This window comes from Cnephaeus nilssonii (genome assembly GCF_951640355.1).
Source record: "Cnephaeus nilssonii genome assembly, chromosome: 9".
NCBI lineage: Eukaryota > Metazoa > Chordata > Mammalia > Chiroptera > Vespertilionidae > Cnephaeus > Cnephaeus nilssonii.
The window spans coordinates 86,179,694-86,205,496 of NC_137080.1; the positions used below are offsets into that span (position 1 = coordinate 86,179,694).

At 59.6% G+C, this 25,803-nt stretch overlaps 1 protein-coding gene across 3 annotated transcripts in view; it reads left to right on the forward strand.

Moving 5' to 3' along the window:
- The window catches only part of TFEB (transcription factor EB), a 47,297-nt gene extending 28,431 nt beyond the window's left edge, over positions 1–18,866 (forward strand). For 2 of the 3 annotated variants that reach the window (XM_079780599.1, XM_079780600.1), the window contains exons 2-9: positions 12,304–12,538; positions 12,610–12,864; positions 13,612–13,689; positions 15,257–15,377; positions 15,470–15,526; positions 15,982–16,057; positions 16,649–16,796; positions 17,760–18,866. In XM_079780599.1, coding sequence (XP_079636725.1) covers positions 12,326–12,538; positions 12,610–12,864; positions 13,612–13,689; positions 15,257–15,377; positions 15,470–15,526; positions 15,982–16,057; positions 16,649–16,796; positions 17,760–18,248 — 1,437 coding nt within the window. In that variant the 5' untranslated portion in view covers positions 12,304–12,325 and the 3' untranslated portion in view covers positions 18,249–18,866. Of the gene's footprint in view, positions 1–11,451; positions 11,679–12,303; positions 12,539–12,609; positions 12,865–13,611; positions 13,690–15,256; positions 15,378–15,469; positions 15,527–15,981; positions 16,058–16,648; positions 16,797–17,759 lie in introns of those variants that run through there. The other variant, XM_079780598.1, reaches the window with a different exon arrangement.
- The last annotated feature ends 6,937 nt before the right edge of the window (positions 18,867–25,803 follow it).

The window sequence follows — 25,803 nt, forward strand, 5'->3', positions numbered from 1 at the left end:
GGGAGGAGCGTCTGTTTCACAGATGGGGAAACTGAGGCTCTGAGAGGTGAAGTACCTGTCCCTGCTCTGTCAGTGTCCAGAGCACTTTCCACTAACCCCGGCTGTCTGCCTGAGGGCAGACTCAGGACCAACCAGATGCAGCCGAGGGGATGGTGAGGGGATGGACCACAGCTGTCCAGGAACTGCAGGGGCAGCCCTGGGTGGTTCTGAGGTGGGTGGGGGGGGGGGGGGGGTGGGCGGTGCTTGAAGGGAAGGAGGGGCTGAATGGAGAGTGTGCTGGCGTGGGCCCACGTCTGCCCCACCTTCCTCGCCCTGAGCCCCTCCACTAATGGTCGTAAGGCCTCCTCCCTGCCTCCTCCGATCCTCTCCAGACAGACTCCCACCTGGGCACCCCGCACATGGCTGTGCTCCCCGCACTCAGCCCGGGCAGGCAGGGGGTGGGTGTTCAGACTCCCTGACCAGGGGCCCAGTTCCACTGCCCACCAGCTGTGTGATCCGGGGCAAGTGGGGGGCCTCTCTGTGCGCCAGTTGCTCCCTCTGCCTGGTGCGCAGTAAACCTGTTGGTTTATACAGGGAGATAAGAGATAAAGGCCACCTTCTGTGAACTTAATGCGATTGTCCCTGCTCACCAGTGTTTACCCGCCCTCCTTTCCCCTCCCCTCTTCTAGTGTCTTCTTTTATTTAGCAAAGCCTGGATTCTTCCGTTATAACGAGGTTGTTTTCAAAGCACTCAGAGGCAGATTAAACCCTTAGCAAGGGGGCCAAAAAGGGGGTTCATTTGCAGTGTCCACGCCGAGCGGAGACTGGAGAGGCTGTGAGAGGTGGGGTGCAGGTGATGGAGGAGACGAGGAGCCCTAGCGGGGCAGGGGCAGGCCCTGAAGCTCTGTGGGCGGGGCCTGAGGCAGGGAGGGCTGGGTTTGCTGTGAGCCCTTCTGTGGGAGCCAGAAGCCACTCCAGGTGTGGCTGCTTGTCCTCTGTGCCCCTGGCACCTGCGGGAGTCAACCAGCCCTCCCTGTCCAAGCAGCTGGCGGATGGAGAAGCAAGGGCTGGCCCTCTGAGGCCGCCACAGTAATCCATGTCCCCGCGTCTTCCCGTGGGCCCTGGCTTCCTCACCTGTGCTGGCCACGCCCCTGAGAGAGACTGGGCTTGCTGTGCTCTTCCAGTGTGACCTTGGGAGGTCACTTTTTGAGTCGGTTTTCTCACCTGCTAGAGGTGCCATTTGTCCGTGAGGGGTCTGTGGAGGACACACGAGACCCCGCGGTAGGTCCTATGGAGCAGCCAGTGCCTGGTAGGGACTCGGAGAGTTTGCTGCGGAGAGAAGGGTGATCACTGAGCAGGTGTTGGGCCATTGGACGAGCAGCCTCTGAGGGCCCTGAGTCTCATTCTGGGGAGTCCGAGGGGTGGGGTGGGGCAGGGGTGGGTTCTGGAGGAGGAAAGCTGGTTGCTCTGGAAGCCTCCTTGTAGCTGGGAGACTGGTAGGTGGCCAGGAAACAACCAGAGAACAGGGCAGGGTGGACGCAGGCAGGACGCTCAAGTGCCCCGGGTGTCCAGGAGGGGCGTGCAGGGGGCAAGGGAGAGAGGCCTTTCAGTCCCCTCGCCCACGTCAAGCCAGGAGGAAGGCAGCCGCCCACTGAGGGGCAGGGTGAGGGTCGTGTGTGTGTGTGTGTGTGTGTGTGTGTGTGTGTGTGTGTGTGTATGTGTGTGTGTGAGAGAGAGAGAGAGAGAGAGACTGCGTGGGCTATATCTGTGTGTGTGTGTGTGAGAGAGAGAGAGAGAGAGAGAGAGAGAGAGAGAGAGAGACTGCGTGGGCTATATCTGTGTGTGTGTGTGTGTGAGAGAGAGAGAGAGAGAGAGAGACACTGCGTGGGCTATATCTGTGTGTGTGTGTGTGTGTGTGTGTGAGAGAGAGAGAGAGAGAGAGAGAGAGAGAGAGAGAGACTGCGTGGGCTATATCTGTGTGTGTGTGTGTGTGTGTGAGAGAGAGAGAGAGAGAGAGAGAGAGAGAGAGAGAGAGACTGCGTGGGCTATATCTGTGTGTGTGTGTGTGTGAGAGAGAGAGAGAGAGAGAGAGAGAGAGAGAGAGAGAGAGAGACTGCGTGGGCTATATCTGTGTGTGTGTGTGTGTGTGTGAGAGAGAGAGAGAGAGAGAGAGAGAGAGAGAGAGAGAGACTGCGTGGGCTATATCTGTGTGTGTGTGTGTGTGTGTGTGTGTGAGAGAGAGAGAGAGAGAGAGAGAGAGAGAGAGAGAGAGAGACTGCGTGGGCTATATCTGTGTGTGTGTGTGTGTGAGAGAGAGAGAGAGAGAGAGAGAGAGAGAGACACTGCGTGGGCTATATCTGTGTGTGTGTGTGTGTGTGTGAGAGAGAGAGAGAGAGAGAGAGAGAGAGAGAGACTGCGTGGGCTATATCTGTGCACATCACAAGGGTGGACCCCCGGACCTCTTCCTCTGCATGCTGCCCTCAGTATGTCTCCTTGTCCCCACTGTCCTCCTGGGCTGGCCTCATGCCCAGGTCCAGCTAGACCCCATGGGACAGGACGGACTCCCCTCTGGTCTGGGATTGCCTTTCAGGTTGCCCCTTTGCTGCAGAATTGCCCTGCCTTGCCTTGGCCTGGGCCAACAGGCCTACCAGTCAGGAGACGCCAGCTCCTACCCTTTCCTGTGGGATTGAGCTGTGGGCACTGGAGGCCACTGAGCCGGCTGGGAGCTCCTGTGGCTTCCCTCTTCCCCACCTCCAGGCACCTGCATGGTGGAGTGGAGTGTGTCCTGGGTTCGAGTCTTGCTCTGCTTCACCCTTTCAGAGCCTTCGTTTCCTCCTGTAATTCACTGTTTGCTCCCCAGTCTTATTCATCACACACAGGGGCGCTCAGCCTGCGCCAAGAGTGTTCCCACTCGGCCGAGTGATTATGTTGCAGGAACCACATCCTGCACCACAGCCTTTAGTCTGTCCGAGGTCAGGTGACACAGCCGTGCGATGGAGTCAGACCGCGGGTCCCTCTGGGAGAGGGTCCTGGAAGGAGCTTTCCAGAGATGGAAACGTGCTCCACCTTGGTCTGGGCGGCGATACCCGTGGATGCGCACCAGTGAGAAGCCATCGAGCTGTTCCCTTAAAACCTGTGCATTTTGCTGGGGAACATTATACCTCAATAAAAAGGAAAAAGGCCCAGATGCTAAAATGAAAATGTTAAAAGCATGCACCACTGACCTCATTTCTGTTCCTGGTACCAAATACCTTCCAATCAAACAAAGCACACTTCCAGGGGCGACGGTGACTTCCACCTGCTCTCCTCAGCATGGGAGGGAGCCCCGCTGTTGCCTTTCATGACCCGTAGGGGGCACCGGGCCAGGTAACATAGTGACAACCGCCTCGGGGAGTATCTCCGGTGTGTGGCTCTGTGCTGAGTGCCCGCCTACTGACCTCTGCAGAGTCCAAAGGTGGGCATCATTCACTGTCCACCGCCTCTCCCTAGCACTGCCGTGAATCATGTGATCTACAAGCTTTGGGAGGAAAACGAAAACAAAACACCTTATAAAACCCAGGCGGTTGGAGAAGAAGCAAAGAGGGTGCCCAGGAACGGAAAAGCTGGTCCAGGCCTGTCCTATCAGGAGAGACAGAGCTGGGGTTACTGTGGGCCGCTCTGCCCCAGGCTGGGGTCTTGATGGTGTGTGCGCGCGAGCGTGTGTGTGTGTGTGTGTGTGTGTGTGTGTGTGTGTATGTGTGTGCGCGCGCGCGCGCGCGCGCGCGCGTATGTATGTGTGTGTGTGTGAGAGAGAGAGAGAGAGAGAGAGAGAGAGAGAGGGAATGGATGGAACCCTTTACTAAAAAAACTCAAGAGAAACAGGATGGAGACTCGTCCAGAGGTGCCCCGCTGGGCATGGGCAAAGGGACAGTGAACAGTGATGGAACAGTGATAGCTCCCCTTTGCCCATGCTCTCCCCCTTGCAGAGGCATCCCAGCTTAGGGCACAACTGCTCTGTGGGAGGTGGCCCTGGCGGGGAAGCCCCACTTGCCTGATGGGAAGACTGAGGCCAGGCTCAGACAGTGAGTCAGGTTCAAGGACTTGGCAAGTTCCCACGGCCTCCTGTGGGCAGGACTGCTGGCTCCTGGGAATCTTATGGCGCCTCGCCATCCCTAGCTCTCTTGGGGTCCAACCCAACTGATGCCCCCAGGCCCTGTGGGCACCGTGACCACCTTGGTGGTTCGGAATGGCCTTCTCCTGAGGTGGGGGGGTTATGTGGACATTCTTGTTCCGTTTCCTGTCTCACCGGGCTTTCCTTTGCGGCCTCCCCTGCCAGGGCGGGCTCAGAGAAAACAAGACAAACGCCAGTCCTGGAATCTTTCTCTCTCTTCCCTTCCCAGGGCTGAAAGCTTCCCCAGGAGGTCACGGGGCCCCTTCCCCTGCCTCCGGAGCCTGGCACCTGTCAGAAGGCCTTCCTTTAGGGGTCGGTTTGATGTCCCTCCGCCACACGGCGCAGTTCCCGTGCAACCGGTAGTTTGTAGCCGACGGGTCAGAAGACAACTTCTGACCGGAGGCACAGAACGCAATAAATGGCTTAAACAGGCGTCCCGGCCCCTGGACTCGCGCACTGTGTTGTTTCAGCCGCCAGACATGTGTTTTTCTGGGAATGCAGGAAATTATCTCTGCCCTTTGAGGGGGGTAGAGTTTTTCTGCTTGTGTTTGGGGATTCCAGGCCGTTTCATCGTCCCAGGCACCCTCTGGCCCTGGGTTGGATGAAAGAGATCAGAGATCAGCTGAAACTCCTTGATGGTAAGGGGTGATTCTTCCGTGGGAACCCTAAATAAAATGTGGCGTCCCTCACCCCAAGTGCAGGACCCAGGCCAAACTCTAAGCCTGAGGGTTTAGGTGGTGGAGCCAGGCGGCCAGGGTCCAGCCTCGCCGCTCACTAGCTCTGTGACCTTTGGCAACTGCCAACTGCTCTGCGCCTGTGTTCTCATCCGAGAGGGGGAGGGGGCAGCACCGTTACCCACGTCATGAAATAACTGTGATAATTAAGGTGATTTGAACGCACCTGCACATAGTAAGTACTTCATAAGCATTAGCTATTAGTATAGAATGTTGTTCCCAAGTAAAAACATAGACATGTTCATTATAGAAAAAGAACATTCCAAAAGTTAAAAGGAAAAAACACACACCACACAATTACATCTTCCAAAGAAGACAGTAATATTTTATATATTTCCCCCAAGAGGTTTTTCTGTACATATTTGTACATGGTGATGATCAGATTTTTTAAAATTTATTTTTTGTTAATCCTCGCCCAAGGATATTTTTTTCCCATTGCTTTTCAGAGAGAGTGGAAGGGAGAGCCGGAGGGGGAGAGAAAAAGAGAAGCATCGATTCGAGAGACACATTGGTTGCCTCCCGCACGCACCCTAATTGGGGCCAGGGATTGAACCTGCAGAACAGGTATGCGCCCTTGACTGGGAATCGAACCCGAGACCCATCCAGGCACGGGCGGACGCTCTAACCATTGCGCACACTGGCCAGGGCTGATGATCAGATTTTATTTACAATTTGCACCCCTACATTTTGTCACTGGACGTACCCCCACATTGCTTATCGTAAACAGAATACCCCATCAGGAGGGAAGCACCACACTCTAGCTGAGCGACCTGTTGCTGCACACTGACATTTTTCATTGTTCGGTGTAGACGGTGATGGGCATCTTTATGCGGAAAGCGGTTCCTGCACTTAGCATTACTTCCTTACGGCTTTGGTAACTATCGCCAAATTGCCTTCCCAAAGAGGGTGTACCAGCTGCACTTGGGCAGTTGTGTTGAGCTGCCTGGTACCCAAGGAAGTTTAAAGTCGTAGCCACACTTGGGTGGGAGGGCAATTTATGCAACTCTCCTTCTAAATTATTCAAGATCTGCCCTCATTCTTATGTAATTTTTTTAAAATGGAAGTGTAACACACAGAAGGTAAACAAATTGTGAGCAGCTGGATCATTTTCATAAACCTGACACTCCTGTGTCCCCAACGCCCACATCAAGTTACAGAACATTCCTAGCCCCCCCTGCCCAAGCCGTCCGGGGCCATGTCCCCGTCACTCCCCACCTCGGTAACCAGGATCCCGGCTTCTAACAGAGATTCGTTTCGCCCGTTTTTGAACTTGACAAGCATTGGTCACGCGGTACGCCGTTTTGTGTCTGGCTCCTTTCGATCAACACCACGTCTGCGAGTCACTGACTGTGTGCAGCGGCCGTGGGCTCGCGCTCCTCGTGAGTAGCTCGCCGGTGTTTGGACAGACCACACTTCTTGCCCATTTTCCTGTCGATGGGCACCGGGGTGCTTCCCAGGGTGGGCTGCTCTCCACGGCGCGGCTGTGACGGCGGGCGCAGTGCGTGTCCTCGGCGAGGCTCATGGATGCTTTTCTGTCGGCATCGCTTAGGAACGGAGCTGCTGGCAAGTGGCGCGTGTGCATTTTCTGCTTCCTGCCCCAGTTTCTAGAGGGTCACCTGGAAGGCAGAAAGGCCCCCAGGCAGCTCCGCCCGGCCAGGGGGGGGGCCTGCGCAGCTGAGAGTGGTGTCAGGGGCGTGCAGATGGTGCTGTCTCTGAAGGCTCTCGTCTGGGGCCGGAGTGGAAACTGCGACGGGCCCTGGGTCCTGGCCCTAGAACTTCACCTGGCATGGCCTTCTGACCTTGGCCCCGGGCCTCTGGTGGCCAATCAGTGTCCTCACCCAGGGCCCTTGGCTGGCCCAACAACTATGGCACTGAGCAGGGCAGGGCTTGGGCCAGACTCCAGGTAGACGTGGGGGACCCCAACTTCGGACATGATTGGAAGCAGGGTGGGCCCCTCACACTTCCTTTTCCCTTGTTTTAAAAGAATCACACAAGTAGCACATATCACAATAAGAGTAAGTGATTAGGAAATGGAGTAAGAAACTATAAAACCCCCTCTTTACCGCTCCCCATCCCCCCACTCTCCTTCCCAGCAGGAACCACTCTGAGCAGTTGGGGTGTTGGGGAGCTCAGAACAGCGGATAAAGAGTGGGGGCTGTGAACCAGGCTGCCTGCATCCAGTTTCTATTCTGCTGCTTATCTGCTGTGAAACCTTGGGCAAGTTACTTTACGTCTCTGTGCCTCAGTGTCTCCCTGAAAATTGGGGGCCACGGTCGTCACCTCACAGAGCTGCTGTGAAGAAGAGAGGAGTTTAATGTTTGAAAAGCACTTGCCAGCCCTGGTCCAGGCAAGCATTCAAAAAGCATTCTGATCCTTCTAATCTCTTCTGCACACTTACCCATTTCCTGCTGAGTGCCCAAGCTGGACATTTCATTCTGCAGTGTGCCTTTTCCGCTCAACGATGTATCTTTGAGGTCCTTTTTCCTATGTCAAGACTTTTCTGTTCTGGGGTCTTCTTTCTCCTTGTCTGTCTCACGGGGGGAAGGGGTGGGGAGGCAGCGATATCTCCCTCTTTCCTTGTCCTCTGTCCACATCTTCCCTCAGGAAAGGTTCTGCTCAGCCGCTCACATTGAGGTGAGGTGACTGATGAGGGAGGCACGCACGCACGCACGCTGGTAGAGGCCTGCCCTGGCCCTGAGCAGAGGAGCCGGGAGGGAGCACAGAGTGGAAAGGGGGTGCCTAAGGGGCTGTCCCAAGAACCCCTGCCCCTCCACAGCCCCAGGGAACGCGGAGCAGGGCCTGAAGTCAGCTGACACTTCTGCGCCCTCACCGTCTTCTGGAATCCTCCCAACAACCCATGAGGAGCTGAGGCTCCGTTTTACCAAGGAGGACACCAATGCACAGAGAGGTTCAGTGGCTTTCCCAGCGTCACCCAGCCAGTCTGGGCAGAGCGGGGGGCCCCAGCCGAGTCTGTTGGACTGTGCAGCTCATTTTGGTCATAACTAAGCTAGAGCCCAGAGTCAGCTCAGGCAGAGGTAGAGTCGGCTGGGAGATTCTGGATAAACAGTGGCAGGAAGTGGCCTGTGGGTTCCAAGGGTGCAGATGGGGGTGGCTCTCGTTCTCTCGGCTGAAACTTTAGTCCCTGCTGCATTTTCCATGCAACTGGGCAGGGGCAGGAATTCTTTGGGGCATCAGACCCCCCCCCCCCCCCCCCGCCGTCCCCTCAGGAGGAGGGCTGTGCGGGGGTGGGGCAGGGAGAAGGCTGGGGGAAGCACCCAGCCCCAGTGCTCAGCAGCAGGCACTCCAGGCTCCTGGTTGCTGAAGACATGCATGGGGGACTCTTCCCAGGCCTGGGGGCCTGGAGGCCTGATGCTGGGAGGGGTCCGGGAGCATTTTCTTTTGCTTTTTACTTACTTTACTAGAGGCCCGGTGCACAAAATTCATGCATGGGAGGGTGGGGAGGTGTACCTCAGCCCAGCCTGCACCCTCTCCAATCTGGGACATCCCTCTCACAATCCAGGACTGCTAGCTCCCAACCGCTCGCCTGCCTGCCTGCCTGATTGCCCCTAACTGCTTCTGCCTGCCAGCCTGATCACCCCCTAACCACTCCCCTGCCAGCCTGACCGACACCTACCTGCTCCCCTGCTGGCCCGATTGCCCCTAACTGCTCTCCCCTGCCGGCCTGGTCACCCCTAACTGCCCTCCCCTGCCAGCCTGGTCACCCCTAACTGACCTCCCCTTGCAGGCATGGTTGCCCCCAATTGCCCTCCCCTGCTGGCCTGGTCACCCCCAACTGCCCTCCCCTGCAGGTCTGGTCGCCCCCAACTGCCCTCCTCTGCCAGTCCAGTCACCCCTAACTGCCCTCCCCTGCAGGTCTGGTCGCCCCAACTGCCCTCCTCTGCCAGTCCAGTCACCCCTAACTGCCCTCCCCTGCTAGCCTGATCTCCTACAACTGCCCTCCCCTACCAGCCATCTTGTGTCCACATGGGGGTGGCCATCTTTGACCACATGGGGGCGGCCATCTTGTGTGTTGGAGTGATGGTCAATTTGCATATTACTCTTTTGTTAGATAGGATTGGGGTGAGTTGGTTAGTAACATTATGTAGGTTTCAGGGGTACAGCTCTAGAATACATCATGTGCATATTGTATCGTGTGCTCACCATGCACGGGGCATTCGCGCTCCCCTGTGTCCCTCCTCTGTTCTTCCTGCCAAGACCGGGCACTGGGGAGGCTGCGAATGGCCCCTCAGATTTGAGAGTGAGCAGGTGTGCTTGGGGGGTAAGGTTAGCATGCCCAGGGTCTCCCCTGGACCACCTCATCCACCCTCGGATCCCTGCAAGTCCCTCCCTCAACCGCACACCCAGCCCAGGGGCTCAGGGAGGAGACTGGGACTTTGTGGGAAGAGCAGCTCTGAGAGGGGTGACAGCTTTGACAATGGGCCACTGAGCCACCCTGTCGAGGACGGGGACAGGCTGGGACGACCCACAGCCTTGATGCTCAGGCTCTGCATGGCTCACAATCTCTGAGATCTTGTCCCCGAGGGCGGTGGCGCCGGGAGTCCTGCGTCCACCTGACATGCGAGCAAACTGAGGCTGGGCAGCCAGAGCGGCCGCAGGGCCCGCCGGGGTCTCCTCGGGCAGAGCCAGCTCCAGCCCAGCCCTTTGTCAGAGAAACAAGGGGCTCCTTCTCCCCCCCGACCCCACCCCCGTCTCCCCGCGCCGGCTGGCACTGCCAGGCCCAGCCCCTCCCCAGAGGCCAGCTGAAGTGAGATTGTCCCTGAGGCAGAGGAGCTGCCCAGCGCTGCTGTGTGAGTGTGGGGCAGCTGCAGGGAGCGGGGAGGGCTGGGCTGGGGTCAGAGCCCGCGGGACTGCTGTGTGAGGTGGACAGTGGGTCAAAGACAGGCTCCCCCTCCGGAAGGGCACGGGAAAGGGGTGGGGGCTGCAGCTGTGCCCCTGCTACAGGACAGAGAAGGGGCAGAGGGGGTGTCTGCCCCTCTCTCCTTGGGACTGTCCGGTTGAGAGCTGGGCAGAGGCCCCTGCGGCTGAGGCGGCGCCTTGACTACCTCCTGGCCTAGGAGGGCGGAGAGGGGAGGACAGTGAAGGGAGCACGGTGGTGAGGGGGGGCCGCTGAAAGCTCAGACCTGGAGGCGATGGTGCTGTCCCACTTGGTAGGGAAGCAGCTGTGGGGGTGGATGGGGACCTGGTTGGGGGGTCCCCTGGCTTGGACTCCATTCCTGGCCCTGGACCAACCAGACATGCAACCTGGGACAAGCCCCTCCCCACAGCCTGGGATTGGATCCCAGCCACTGTCTTCTCTGCAAGACCCTTGACCTCCCCGTGCCTCAGTTTCCTTGTCTGTAAAAGGAGAATAATACCAAACACTCCCTCGCGGGGCTGTTGGAGCTGAAGTGCGCCGCACAGCACCCGCACACAGTGCACGCTCAGGCATGTGGGTTGCTGTTACTCCCAGGGTCCGGTGACTTTCATGGAATCTTGGCCAGGACCTCCCGCTCATGCTTATGTCTGGTGCCTGGCATTTGACCGAACCTGTCAGCCATGTGCTTTCCTTTTCCACCCGCAGAGGTCTCGGGCCATTTTTAGGCCCCAGGGTGCAGCTCTGGCCTCTGCTCTGCACGGCAGCTGACCCTGCCTATCCATTACCCACTCAGCCTATCCATTACCCACTCAGCCTATCCATTACCCACTCAGCCTATGCATTACCCACTCAGCCTCCCCAGTGCCACGCGCTGCTCAAGCCACAGTATTGTGATTGAACACTCTCATCAATCTTCTAATGTAGAAACTGTTTACAGGTGAGGAAACTGAGGCTCAGAGAGGTTAAGTGACTTGCCCAAGGTCACACAGCAAAGAGGCGGCAGAGCTGGGATTCAAGCCCACGCCTGTCCTGCTGGATAGCACGTGCTAAAATGCAGTCATGCCGCCTCTTGCAATATCCCTGGGATGGGACCCTCCAGCCCCTGCCAGGACCTGTGTGGAGTCTGGGCTACCTTTCAGAGAGTCACAGCCCATCCCAGCTGGGAGGGACCTTAGACATCACCCAGGCCTACCCCATCAATATTTAATATTTAAGATGGCGATATTGTGCACAGGGAGACGGAGGCTCAGAGAGGATGTAACCAGGGCCACTTAGTGAGCCAGAGACAGAGTGGGCCCTGCTGCAGGCCTCCTTCTGTCCTGCCCTCCCTCCTCTCAGACTAGGCCTGGAGGCCTCAGCCCCCGGCCCCACCCGAGCCCATCAAAGCTCAGGCTGCCGTGCCGGGCGGTGAGAAGCCCACTGGGAGCACTGGTGCCTGGAGCGGCCCTCCCTGCCCTGGGCTGTCCTGGCCTCCGACTTGCCTTTCTCCTGCGGGACCGTGGCCTCCAGGAGCTCAGGGGCTGCGCTCGGCTCGCTGCTGCGTGGCCAGTGCCGGTTCATAAATAGCAAACGCTCCCTGCACGCAGCGCATCGATGGAGCGATAGCGTCTGCCGTCACAGGCCCTGGGCTGGAGGCCAAAGGGACAGCAGGGAACAAGACAGACAAAATTCCTGCCCTCAGGGGAGCGTGCATTCCTGGTAAGAGATAGACAGTGAGTGAAAGAACGAAGCAAAAATGCATAATATTTAAGACGGCGATAGGTGATACGGAAGAACATAAAAGAGGTGGGGGTTTTGCAGTTTTAAAGGAGGAGGTCATGGAAAGTCTCTGTGGGTGATATTTATGGCCCTTGAAGATGAAGGAGCTGCGGATGACGGCCCGAGCCGTCTGGTGGAAGGGCATCCAGGCGGAGGGCAGAGCCAGTGCCACAGCCCTGAGGTGGGAGCGCACCTGGTGTCTGAGGGCCGGGGCGGCGAGGGCAGGTGGAGAGGGGAGAGCAGGAGGCGCGGGGTCAGAGGGTCCACAGGGTGGGCCCAGACCCCAGAGCCCCTTTCTGGTGAGGACTTGGGCTTTCTCTGAGCGAAGTGGGAGCCATGGTGAGTTCTGAGCAGAGGGAGGGGCAGGATCTGACTCGGGCTTTAACGGGATCCCTCGGATTAGAGTTCTGAGTAGAATCTAGTGAGGCTCGAGAAGGAAGAGGCTGCCCAGGACCAGATAACGTGGCAGCGAGGTGGAGGGCAAACGAGGACGCACCTGAGGTCAGATCTGACCGCCCCCCCCCCCCCCCCCGTGTGAGGGAGCGGAGGGAGGTGACCCCAGTGTTGGGGGCTGACACCTGCAGCGAGCGAAGCAGAAGGAATCCGCTTCCGCCCCAGGACCCAGGCACTTGCATTCCAGGCTCCGCGGTGACCCTGGGCAAATCCCGTCCCTGCTCCGGGCCGCCGCGGGGTCTGCTGTGCAATGGGTGCCCTCCCTCTGGTCCGGGCCCCGCCCCCAAGCCCCAGTGCTCGGAAGCGGCCACGCCTCACAGACCTGTCCCCTGTCCCCTGTCCCCTGTCCGCAGGAAGCCAGCGCCAGCGGCCGCCATGGCGTCGCGCATCGGGCTGCGCATGCAGCTCATGCGGGAGCAGGCGCAGCAGGAGGAGCAGCGGGAGCGCATGCAGCAGCAGGCCGTCATGCACTACATGCAGCAGCAGCAGCAGCAGCAGCAGCAGCAGCTGGGGGGGCCGCCCACCCCGGCCATCAGCACCCCCGTCCACTTCCAGTCTCCACCCCCTGTGCCCGGGGAGGTGCTGAAGGTAGGGCTCGCTCCGGCCTGTCCCCTCCTGCCTGTCCCTGGACGCACTCGAGCCGCCTTCTCCCCTGCCAGGTGCAGTCCTACCTGGAGAACCCCACCTCCTACCACCTGCAGCAGTCCCGGGACCAGAAGGTGCGGGAGTACCTGTCCGAGACCTACGGGAACAAGTTTGCTGCCCACATCAGCCCTGCCCAGGGCTCCCCGAAGCCCCTGCCAGCCGCCTCCCCGGGGGTGCGGGCTGGCCATGTGGTGTCCTCCTCAGCGGGCAACAGTGCGCCCAACAGTCCCATGGCCATGCTGCACATTGGTTCCAACCCTGAGAGGGAGGTGAGTGAGGAGCTGGCCCGTGGCTGCCACCAAGGTACTGCCCTCAGGGAGCCCCAGTGTGAGGGGGACACAGCCCTGCCCTCAGGGAGCCCCAGTGTGAGGGGGACACGGCCCTGTCCTCAGAGAGCCCCAGTCTGAGGGGACACAGCCCTGCCCTCAGGGAGCCCCAGTCTGAGGGGGACACGGCCCTGTCCTCAGGGAGCCCCAGTCTGAGGGGGACACGGCCCTGTCCTCAGGGAGCCCCAGTCTGAGGGGGACATGGCCCTGTCCTCAGGGAGCCCCAGTCTGAGGGGGGACACAGCCCTGTCCTCAGGGAGCCCAGTCTGAGGGGGACACAGCCCTGTCCTCAGGGAGCCCCAGTCTGAGGGGACACAGCCCTGTCCTCAGGGAGCCCCAGTCTGAGGGGGACATAGCCCTGTCCTCAGGGAGTCCCAGTCTGAGGGGGACACAGCCCTGTCCTCAGGGAGCCCCAGTCTGAGGGGGAGGACACAGCCCTGTCCTCAGGGAGCCCAGCCTGCAGGGAGGCTCACAGGAAACCTGCACAGCCAATCCCCTGGGCCGTTTGGCTCCTTGGGGAGGAGACCTGGCTGGGCCCTGGGGCTGTGGGACCTGGAAGCTCATGGGCTCCTCCCCCTCCCCCGCCCCCCGTCAGGAGTGGAGTAGGGTGGGCTCCAAGGTGCCCCAGGGAAGGGCCCGGCAGCCCTGCCCTCCTGGTGGGCCCTCCCCAGGCCGACTTTTCTCTTTCAGTTTGACGTCATCGACAACATTATGTGTCTGGACGACGTCCTGGGCTTCATCAATCCTGAATCTCAGATGCCCAACACGGTACTGCTGGCCGGGGCGGGTGGGGCGGCAGAGGGAGGGGCCGAGGTCCTCCAGGGCTCTGAGTCTGGAGAGAACCAGAACGGGGTCGCCTCCATCAAATCATGTAACGGGGGCCCCGGGCCCGGGACAACTAGGATCCCGAGGGACGTGCGTCCACCTGCATACACGATGGGGCTCCAGCAGGGACAGGTGACCCCGTTGGGGAGGCTCCCTGGGGGGTGGGGCAGGGGGCCCGGTGCTGGGCCTCAGCAGAGGGGGGCAGGGAGCATTCCTGGGGGCAGCAGTGGCCACAAGGAGGCCCAGAGCTGGTGAGCTCCTTTGGGAGGGCTCCCCCTTCTCCAAGCCGAGGGCCCAGCGGGCCAGGCCCGTGGCCTCACTCCATGGGGCGAGGGACAGGGCGGCTCTGTCCCCTTCCTCCAGAGCCTCTGGCAGCGAGAGCGCTCTCTGGGCCTCCTGGGCAGAGGGAGGCGGCAGGTGGGACGGAGCCAGGCGTGGAATCAAGAGGCCTGGCTTCTGGCTTTGGCTGTGACCTTGGGAAGTCTCTTCACTTTTCTGGGTCCTTGCTCTCAGCTGCAAGATAGGGAAGATGCCTTCTACCCGCAGGATGGTGGGAAGATTAGACACAGCAAGAATCGGGGGGTGGGGGGCCCTAGCTTCACACAAAGGTGACACGTATTTACACTGAGCCGGGGAAGGTGCAGGTGTCCCACCCCTTTTGGGGGGTTCTGAACCTCCGCTGTTCACTGCTGCCCCTTGGGCCTGAGCCTGCCGCCCTGGTCTTGGACCCAGCTCCTGCCACTGTAGGAAACTCCGTCCCCCACCCCCACTTTCCACAGTGGGGACTCAAGGAGTCACTCCTCAATCCCCAGCCAATGAGGCGTTGTCCAGTAGCTCAGCAGGGGCTTTGAGGTCTAGGGAGGGAGCGAGGCCACACGCCCGGTCCCTTTCGGGGTCTCTGTGTGCCCTGTAGGGTGCCTGTGCACCGTGTGGGGCTCTGGGCCTGTGATGTGCTCTGCATGTGTCTGTGTAGGAGCTGGGGGTCTTTCCAGAGCCCAAATCTGCTCCTGCCAGGCACTTGCTTACACCCCCACTGGCTGCCCATCCCCAAATCCCAGGTCTTTGCAAGTTGAGCCCAGCACGCCAGGATCCAGCTCACCTCCTGCCCGCAGTCCCCACCCGCCCGGGTAGGACCCTCCTCTCAGTTCGGCTCAGGACTGCAGCTCCACGCCCTCCAGGACGGTTTAGATTAGGTGCCCCGCCCCGGGACCTCCTAAAGCCTGGGGGCAGACCCTCTCCCGAACTTGTACCTGGCGTTCACTGCCTCCTCGAGGCTCCGTGTGTAGGCCGAACTCTTGGGGCCTGTGGCTGGTTCAGCCCTGGACTCCGCAGACTCTCAGGAGGGCGGGGGTGACCGGCTGGAGAGGTCCCCAGTGAATTCTGACGCCTCTGGTGCTGGCAGCTTGCGGCCCCTTAGAGCTGAAGCTGACCTGGAGCGATGGGCCCTAGTGAGGACCCCTCATGGAGAGGGGGCTGCTCACTGGGCCCCCCTCTCCACCTCACCCCACAGCTGCCGCTGTCCAGCAGCCACCTGAACGTGTACAGTGGAGACCCTCAGGTCACAGCCTCCCTGGTGGGTGTCACCAGCAGCTCCTGCCCAGCCGACCTGACCCAGAAGCGTGAGCTTACAGGTACCTCCTCCCTGCCTCCCTGTGTCCGGGCCCCCATCTCCCCCTCCCCTCCCTCCCTCCCAGCTCCTCCCTGCTTCTCTCCTGGCCTCCAGATGCTGAGAGCCGGGCCCTGGCCAAGGAGCGGCAGAAGAAGGACAATCACAACCTAAGTGAGTCCTCCCCACCAGCCCCTTCCCCTGCCTCCCTCTCGCCCAGGCTCTAGGTAGCCTTCCCCGCCCAAGGCCTTTGGTGGGACTGGGCCAGCTGAGACTGCCTTGTTCTGGAAGGGGTGGGAGAGGGGCTCCAGGGGAGAGATAGTCATGAAATCCCCAGCACCTCAGAGTGAATGAGTTTATCAGACTGTTCGCTTTTGGGCTTGGAACCTGGGGACTCCCGGGCAGTGGGGGTGTCCAAACCCAGGCAGCCTGGCCTGCTGGCAGCCCTCCCTCGCAGAGCCCCTTGGTGGTGCCCGGCTTGCGCCCATCCCCCATCCCATAGAGATCCCACTCCTTTGGATGCCCATAGCTTCCCAGAAGGCTAAGGCACCCTTCCTCGGGCTGGGCCCTTCTTCCCAGGTGGGGTGCTCATGCCTCTAATTGCTCCCTCCTGCATGCGTTACCTTTAGTTGAAAGGAGACGGAGGTTCAACATTAACGACCGCATCAAGGAGTTGGGAATGCTGATCCCTAAGGCCAACGACCTGTGAGCGGGTTTCTGGGGGAAGGGTAGGGGCTGGAACAAACAGCGGTATGCTGGTTGCCAGGGGGAAGGGCGGGACGAGAATCCCTAGATTGCTGCCTTCTAAGAGCTTATCAGCTGTTTGGGAAAAGGTCCCTCCTTCACTCAAATCAGGAAACTCCAGGCAGATGAGCAGATGTTCTGGAGTGAGGCCGGGCAGGGGGACTTCCTGGAGGAGGAACCACGAGGGAAAGTTTGTTGAGGACATTGGACTGGTGGGGAGGGGGCTTGGGGTCGGAGCCTGAGGGTCAAGGACGGGTAGGGGTTTGGGTGGCAGTAACGGAAGGCTGGGGAAGGAGGCTGTTCTGAATCGCTTGGTTCTATGGGATTAGGGAGGTGGGTGTGACAATGAAGTCCCTGGGAGGGCCTGCTCCGTGCGTAGGGAGATCAGCCTCAGCCACAGATAGGGGTTGGCTGGGTCTGAGGGTCCTGGGCAAAGTTGGGCCAGGTGGCATCGGCTTCTGAAACCAAAGCAGGGTGTCATTCCCACCCCCGGAGTGCACGGCAAATCCTTGGCCGCCCTGAGCACACACCCCTGGTTCTGCTGCCCTGCAGGGACGTGCGCTGGAACAAGGGCACCATCCTCAAGGCCTCTGTTGATTACATCCGGAGGATGCAGAAGGACCTGCAGAAGTCCCGGGAGCTTGAGAACCACTCTCGGCGCCTAGAGATGACCAATAAGCAGCTCTGGCTGCGGATCCAGGTCTGGCCCCTGCACTTGGACCTCTTGGGAAGCTCTGACTCCTGACCCCTGCCCTGGCTCTTGACCTCAGGGGCAGTGTTTACTGAAGTCATGGGAATGATGCCATGAGAAGGGAAGATGTGTTAGTCAGGATGTTATGGTTTGGTAACAAACATTCCCAGCAACTTTAAGCAGCAGATAGCAGCTGGAGGTTCTGTTCTGTGAGACCTTCATCCTGGGACCCAGGGCAGTGGACAGGTACATCTAGAGCTGGCTCTTAAAGCCATAGTTACTCTTCAGGTGGCACTCATCACACTTCTGCTTACAGTTAATTGATCAATACAAGTGCATGCCTACACCTAACCTCAAGGGGGCAGGAAAGAGCAAACCCACCCTATACGGAAGGCAGAGAGTTGAAATCATTTGGTGATAGTGCTAAGGATCGCCATAGAGGCCAACTCAAGAACCAAGGCTTGGGGGTCACCTGGAGCCACGGGTTCAGTCTAGTCCTGGCTAGGGGGTCTCTGTCCTCTTTGGACCTGAGGCTGGTCATCTATATAAAGGGCGATAGGACTGAAGCTTTTAAACTTTCCTGTTTCTATTTCTCACAGTCGATAACTAATTTGCATTACAATACAGCACACATAGCCACACTCAAAGTGAAAGATCAAAGTTTCATCAAAGAACCTCTCCTTAATAGATGCAGTGCATTCTGGTAATTTCTAGTCCAGTCTAGTCTAGTCTAGGCAAGTCTATTTCAATTAAGGAAAATAGAGGAGAGCTGGTCAAGACTCACTAAGTGGTTTCAGAACCCACTAATGAGTTGTGACTTATAGTTTGAGAAAACACAGGGGAAGCTACCCTAGGCTGAGGCAGTCTGTGGTCTTGGATGCCAGGGGAGAGGGGCAGGGGCTGTGGCAGGGGTTGGGGGCAGCTGGTGTCCATGGCTGTGTGCCCTTAGCCCTCTGTCTGCCCACAACGCAGGAGCTGGAGATGCAGGCTCGAGTGCACGGCCTCCCCACCACCTCCCCGTCGGGCATGAACATGGCCGAGCTGGCCCAGCAGGTGGTCAAGCAGGAGCTGCCTAGCGAGGAGGGCCCGGGGGAGGCCCTGCTGTTGAGGGCCGAGGTGCCCGACCCCGAGTCACTGCCGACTCTGCCACCCCAGGCCCCGCTGCCCCCGCCGGCCCAGCCACCCCAGCCACCGTCCCCATTCCACCATCTGGACTTAAGCCACAGCCTGAGCTTTGGGGGTGGGGGCGACGAAGGGCCCCCAGGCTACCCGGAACCGATGGGGCAAGAGCACGGCTCCCTGTTCCCCAACCTGTCCAAGAAGGACCTGGACCTCATGCTCCTGGACAACTCACTGCTGCCGCTGGCCTCCGACCCCCTCTTCTCCACCATGTCCCCCGAGGCCTCCAAGGCCAGCAGCCGCAGGAGCAGCTTCAGCATGGAAGAGGGCGACGTGCTGTGACCCTGGGGACGGGCAGGCCTGGGGGCTGGGAGGGCAGGGCCGCCTCCCTCCCCCCTTCAGGCTGCACTTGTGTGTGAAGTAGCCACCTGCCCTGCCTCACTCCTCCCTTCGGCCCCTTGTTTGGACTTAGTGCCCGCTTGGCAGCCTGTGGGGTCGGGAGAAGCCCCCACCCGGCTCAGTACTCCCGGGGGCAGCCCTCTGATGGGGCTGGGCAGGAGGAGGTCTTGAACCTGGCCCAGGGGCTGTGCTGGAGGTGAGAATAGGTCCTGGAGGGTCCTGTCTTCTGAGCCCGAGCTCCCACCCCACCCACGAAGGACTCGTTGGAGCAGGGGGTTCAGGAAGTTCCTTCTCTGAAGCAGTGACTGGTCCAGGGGGAGCCCAGGCCTGCTTTTCTGGGACTCAGATGGCAACAAGCCCATCCTCCAGCCTGGCCACCCCCCTCACACAGGTGGGGCGCCCCCAGCCCCCCTTTGGTGCTAACAGCTCTCCGCCAGGCGGTGTGAGGGCGGGGGTGGCCGGCAGAGGGTGCTGGGTTCAGGCTAGTGTGGGGTCTCTGCTGGAAGAGCAGCTCCCCTCCAGTCTCCCCACTTTGTGCCTTAGTAAACACTGTGCTTTGTACCCGCTTGTCCTGTCTCCTTGGAGTGGGTCTGGGGCTGACGGAGAACGGGAGGATTCAACCCAGGGGGCTCCTTTCTGGAGACCCAGTGGGGGTGAGGGCAGGGGGAAACAGAGGAGGGAACAAGCCTGTCACCTGGTCCCCCCAGCTCCCCAGCCCTGCCTAGGGCAAGCTAGCCTTCCTCAGGCTTGGTGCTGACGGGAAGTCCCTCCTCGCAGCCACGAGATGGCGCTGCAGCCACGCTAGCCTCGCCTCCGAGCCGCCTGGCAGGGTGACGCGGGGAACTAGGTTGAGTCTACTGTTCTTCGCAGCTGTTTGGACACCTTCGGCCCAGGCTACCCCTGACCGGGTAGGGGGCGCGTATCTCCTGTCCCCACCCCCACTCGTGGTGGCGACCTCTCGGATTCTTACCCCCCTCGGTGGGCTCGGGCCCCTCTGCTCGCGTGACTTAGTGTCTCTAGTCTCTAGCAGCACCCCTCCCTAGTAAGGAAGGGGTGTCCTCTGGGTTTGGGGAACCAGGACCCACGTGAACTGGTTCGGAAGGAGGCAGGCACCAGGACACTGGCTCTGGCCAGATCGTTCTCCCCTCGGCTTCAGTCCCACCCCAGAGCAGCTCTCGGGGCCTCTGCTCCCAGGGCCTGGGTGTGTGACCTCGCCCAGGGTGGGGAAGTGGGTCTGGCGCAGCAAGGGGTGGAGTGGCAGCTTGAACTCCAGGTGTCGGGGGAGGGAGAGAGGGTCTTTGGGGGCTTTGCCTAGTTCTCCCCCCACTCCCCTGTGTCTTCAGGTAGAGATCACAATGGGTTTCCCCTCATGGGGCCCGGGGAGGCTGAAGGGGCCCAATTAAAAAAATAAGAAAATCCCAGGATGGAAATGGAGGGCAGCGTCCTCTGTGCAGAGCAGGAGATCAAATCCGCGCGGAGCCATCACGCGGGAGGGGCGGGGAGGAAAGGGGCCGGCTCGGCGCCGATGGCACTGGGCTGAGGATTCATCTCAAGGTCAGATGGGGCAGTGGACGACCTTGTGGAGTTTGAGCCAGCCTGGGGAACTGGCACCTCCTTCCAGGCCCCACCCCACTGCCGGGGACCTGCCCAGGCGCTGGGAGCACCCCCCAGTCCTTCCTGGGACAAGCCCTGGGTCCCAGCTGAGGGATGCCTGGTGGGTCCAGGTGTGGCTGTTTGGGCACCGAGGGGGTGGGGGTCTGGGGACGCTGAAGGCCGCTGGTCCTTCAGGTGATTGAAGGAGAACCCCACTGGAGGATTCCTTCAGCGGAGTAAGCTTCCCATCAGCTCCCTCACGCAGCCCTTCAAGACCACCATAGCCGCACGTCCACCCGCCTGCTGGCTTCCTGGCCCCTGGGCTCCTGGGAAGCAGGGTCTGCTGGCCCATTGGGCAGGCCTGAGGGTGTGGGTGAGGCTCCACCCACAAGAGGGCGCCCAAGGGTCAGGAGCTAACGGTTGTCAACCAGGTTGAGGGGGGGTCAGGGAGCGGGGTGGCGGGAGCCTGGGCTTCTTTGCACATTCCAAACAGTCTGCCGGGGCCCTGCAGCGCCTCGGGCCTGGTGAAGACAGGCGGAGGTGCCACCTCCCGTTTCCACAAGCCACCGGAAAGTTCACGTCCGGCCTGGTCTGCAGGAACACTCAGGTACCTGGAGAGGAGCCAGGCCAGCGGCTTCCGGCCCGTGGCTGTGAACACCTCTGAGCAAGCAGGAGGGGTGCATTCTTCATCCGCGCTTTCTGTGGGGGCAGACACCTTTCCAGACTAAAGGTCCCCAGCGGGGAGTTATTTTTAAAAAGTGGGTGGGTGAGTAGGCGGGGGTGAGAGCAGGCATGGGCCTGTCTGACCCCTCACCTCCCCGAGGAGGCCCCTGCGGCCTGGAGAATTAACAGGCGTTTGAAGGGCAGGCATGGGCTGGGGGCCCCGCTCAGGCCCGGCTGGGTGGCTCTGGCTCTCTGTTCCTTAGTGCCTGCCTCCTCAGCACTCGGTGTCCTCCACGTCCAACCACGCCTCCCCCAAGGCCTGTCCACCACCTGTCGTGAAGCCTGGGGGTGGGGGGAGTGGAGAAGCAGAACCTCGAAATGCCTCCTCAGAGTTTCACAGGTTCCCGTCGCCCACTGTTCCTTTAAATCAGATTCTTCCTTTGCTGTTTGGAGCCATTGACTCGGAGGAGAATCAGATACACACTATGAATCTTCTCCCCTCACCCCTCAGCCTCCAAAAAGGAACCCCAAATTTAATACTCCTGCTCCCAGCTCATGACCCCTTTCCCTCCTGTGCCCCTCCAAGCCCCCTGGCATGCCAGCTGGAATGACTAGAAAGAGCCCCATCCATTCACCTCCTGTCCCGCCCCCCAGACCCCCACCTCTTAGGGTCCAGCCCCCTCCCCCTCTCAGGCTCCTCTAGACTCATTTTCCCTTTGCTCTCTCTGTTCTGAGGGGGGCAGTGGAATTTATACAATATTTAAGCAGCCAGAGCCGGGTCCGGGAAGATATTATTAATGTAGAAGGGACGGGCTGCAAATGCTTTTGGACCTGGTTACAATTAGAGGATGATTTTTCTAAAGGTCAATGAATTCAGATAATATCCACAGGGGGGAGAGAAATTTAATACCTTTTTAGTGAATTAATTAATTATAATATTATATCGGCTTGGGGTTCTTTTCCAGAGTGATTAAGGGAGCGATCCGTCTTCTGTGAGACCGGGAGCGGCGCCTGCCGCCAGCAAGGACCCGGCTCGGGGCTCAGGATCGGGGAGGGGGGGGCAGGGATCTGGGGTGTCGGGCAGCAGGGGGGCTGGCAGGACTCAGTCTGGGGGGGGCAGGTGCAATGATTGGCAGTGCCCTTTCCCCTCAGCGGGCGCCCGGGCCCGGCCCTCCTGCCGCCTCATCCCTGAGCCTCAGCATGGCCTGCGGGTGGGAGGCATGGGTTTCCACCTCCTGCTTTACACTTGGGGAAACCGAGGCCCACAGGTTTCAGGGACTTGGCCTGAGCCCCACTGTGAGTTAGGACAGACGCGGGGCGGTAGAGCTGGCTAGAAATAACAAGAAGGCTCCCCCCACCTCCCGAACCAGACTTTCCAGAAACTTCTCCACTGGCCTGCGAAGGTCCCCCTGCAGATGGAGGCTCTGTGAAGTGGAAGCTCCCCAGGGTGCTAGTCAGTCCAGCTGCTGCGAGGCCGCGTGAGGGAGCAGCTGAGATTTCCGTCCCTGGGGAGAGGTACCTTCACCCGCTTGGCCACGTGGTCAATCATTTGTTCATTCAGCCCATGCTTGTGACCCCCTAAGACAGAAATAGCCCTTCTCGGACCCCACCCACCCCAGCTTGGGCCTCCCCTCCGCTGCTCCCTGAACACCGGGTTGGGCTGAGCAGACCTGTGGGTCCTTTCAGCTCAGACAGAAGCCCTCCCCTCCACCTGAGGGCAAGAGGGCGGCTGGGAGGTGGTGGGCATTCATTTGCCCAACAAGCCTGGGCGCCCGCCCTGAGCGAGGGGCTGGCTGCGGGAGCCGCAGGGCTGAGGGGCAGCAGCCCCAGGGGCAGGTGGGCGCGGAGACGGCCACGTGACAGCAGTGAGGATGCGGCGAGGTGTTTTTAAAAGGGAGAGGTGGCGTTAAGCTGAGCCGTGAGGACCGGGCTGAGTAGGAGAGGGAGGGGCACTCCAGGCCCCGGGCACAGAGTGTGAGGGCCTGAGGGACGTGGGCGCCTGTGGGCGGCAGGGCTGGGGGGATGGGCAGTGGGGGGCTGGCCTGGGCACGTTGCCTGGGTCTGGGTTCAGAGAGGCAGGGAGCAGCAAAGCCAAACAGGCCACATTTAATTAACTGTGGGCTCTGCCTCGGCTTGCTGGGGCTCTCTGTGCCTCAGTTTCCCTTCCTGTAATGGGGGATTTCAACATCTACCTCCCAGGGTGGCTGTGGGGATTCAAGGAATAACTGAAGGAAAGTGCTGGGCACAACATGTCACTCAAGATGTGGCCGCGGACGTCATAGCTTCCTCAAGGGAGTGGGTGGACTAGGGACCTGCCCCTGGCTGCACCCTCAATTTCTTTTCCCTCCAAGCGGGTGCCTGGGCACGTCTCTGGGGCAGGAGGAGGTCGGCATTTTTTCTCCTCTCCTTGCTCAGCCTCTTCTCCCTCCTGGTCCCCCTCCGCCCTGGCCGCCCCAGCCCCTCCCCCACCCCCTCATCCCTCTCCGTGTGCGGTGGGCCGGGAGGGCCTTCCCATTGTACTATCTTTGGGCCCTAAATTAAAATTGATGACATCTTGAAATGAGCAGTGAGGGTAATTTTGCTTCTGAGCCGGGATGCTAATGAGGCCCCTTAATGGTGCGAACGCTGAGCTGACGGGTCGTGTGTCACACGCAGCGGTGAGGGGGGTAATGGCCGCGGTAAGTGCCGGTAATTACACCCTGTCTCGCTGTATTTTGGCAGGCCTGGTGGGAGAGCAGGGGCTCAGTCACCGCCAGCAGGGGCACCCCCCACCCACCGCGGGCCTGACAGCCAGAGACATCCCCTGGCCCAGCCAGGCTCCTCAAATCCAGCCTCACCGAGAATGAGGGACCTGGGGCACAGCCCCCCACACGTGCAGTCACACATGGTACTGTTACACCATGTGCACCCCGACACCCCCACATCCTCACCCCCACAGCCTGCACCAGGCAGTTAGACACACATGCAGGCCTACCCATTGTGCTCCCCCTACACACTCCACACCCTGTGAACACACAGGCGCATGTACACACCCTCAGGGCTCACACACGTACATGTGCACACAACACGCCCTCAAATAGTATGCAGGCGCCTACCGTGCTCCAGCCTACCTCAGTCCGCCCAGCTGCACAGGGCGGTGTGGCTGTTCTCGTTTTAGGACGCGGAAACGGAGCCTTGGGGAGGAAGCGATTTGTCCCAAACCACAGGGCTGGGCAGGGGCGGAGGCAAGAAGGGCATTCAGGTCCGTCTTACTTTGCAGTCTGCACCCCCTCATCTCCTCTCCTGTGCACTTGCACATACACTGAGTGGCCAGATTACTATGATCTCTGAACGCATAATAATCTGGCCACTCAGTATATATCCTATATACTAAAAGGCTAATATGCAAATTGTCCCCTCGACCAGGAGATCGACCAGCAGGCAGGCTGGCCAACCACTCATGTCCCCTCCCCCTGGCCAGGCTGGCCGGACCCCACCCATGCACGACTTCATGCACCGGGCCTCTAATATATATACACTGAGTGGCCAGATTATTATGCGTTCAGAGATCATAATAATCTGGCCACTCAGGGTACATACCTCTCAATGTGCACACACACGCAGGTCACACATAGCCTCTGTGCACTGCACGATCACCTAAGCACTGCTGACACACGTGCGTGATGGACTTAGCATGCACACACAGGTGTATACATGTGCATACACATGCACACTTGGATCACACAATGCTCACACTCCGTGTACACACAGTGCGCTCGTCACGTAGCCGCTCCAGGCTCCAGCATCTCAATCTCTGAAGAAGGATAAACCGCCCCGCCCCACTTCCCTCGCTGGTATTTAACTGTTGGGGTAGAATGACGGCCACACAAAGGAGTGTGATGTGCCCTCTACACCCCCTGCAGGAATTCACACGGGGTGCATGGACGCCGTACACGTGTGCACACACTCCGACCACGTGGTGTCTAAGCTCTCCGTGCATGCAACAGGCAGCCTTTAGACACATCTCTGCACACACACTATCCACATGCGATGAACGTATGCGTGCAGCCTTGGTGGGGAGCCCCAAGTGCACACACCACTGAAAGTGGAAACTCCATAAAGCCCGCCGGTACTTGTCATGTGTATATCCTCCCACCCACAAAACGCTTATTAGCCCATGATTACAGCAGAGGGTAAAAGTATGGGCTTGGAATTTGCCTGCGTCCTTGGCCTGGGTCCATCGCTTCACTTGCTGTGTGACCTTGGGCAAGTTACTTAACCTCTCTGTGTCTCATTTTTCCCCCTCTGTAAAATGGGGGCAATAATAGTGTACCTACTTCATAGGGATGTTGTGAGGGTTAAATGAATTACTGATGTAAAGCACTTAGTGCCAGGCACATGGCAAACCTCCTATGAACATGGAGGCAAGGTGTATATCTATGACAAAGGATGCACGTCAGAATACCGAGTCCCGAGGAGTGGGCAGTGGGAGGTAGAAGAGGGAGTGACCACCGAAGGCTTAGGTGGCCCAGTAGGGCTTCCTGGAGGAGGAGGGATTTAGGTTAGGCCTTGAGAAGGACTGTAGCCCCTGTTCAGTGAGCACCTACTCTGTGCCGGGCCCTGAGCGAAACACTGTGTATGAATGAGCCCTGAGTCCTCTGTGACCCCCAGGAGGTGGGCACTGTTCTGTCCACACGATGACAAGGAGAAAAGGTGCAGAGGCTTGAAAACTTGTCCAAGGACAGACAGGAAGGGCACAGATAGGAGATGAGGGCACGGGAATTCCAGGTGGGAAAGCAGCATGTGTCAGAAATAGAGCAACAGATGGGAAAACACCCCCAGAGGGCTTTCCTTGATACACTGTAACTGCTTCCAGATAATGAGAAGGGGTGAGCATCTGGAGGGGCGTTCTGACCTAATTGCTGTGTCTTGCTGTGTCGCTTGCAGCGACACCAGGGACCGGGGTAGGGAGGGGTGCAGCGCAGCCTGCAGCATGCTGGGCCAGGGCGGGAGCCTGCCTCACCACCCCTCCTCCCCCCACGAAGGCCCAGCTAGGGGAGGGGAGGAGCATGCTGGGCCCCCTTCCCTGAGGACCAGGCCTGGCTGTCTGGAAGAGGACGAGAGAGGACTCAGGGGGCAAGAAGCTGTGGGAGGAGGTGGTGAGGGCGTGAGTGAATCTCTGCCCACCCACCCTGAAGCCAGCATGGCCGCCCCCCCCCAGGCTACTTCCCTGGGACCTGTCAACAGGCAGTAAGCCGGTTGT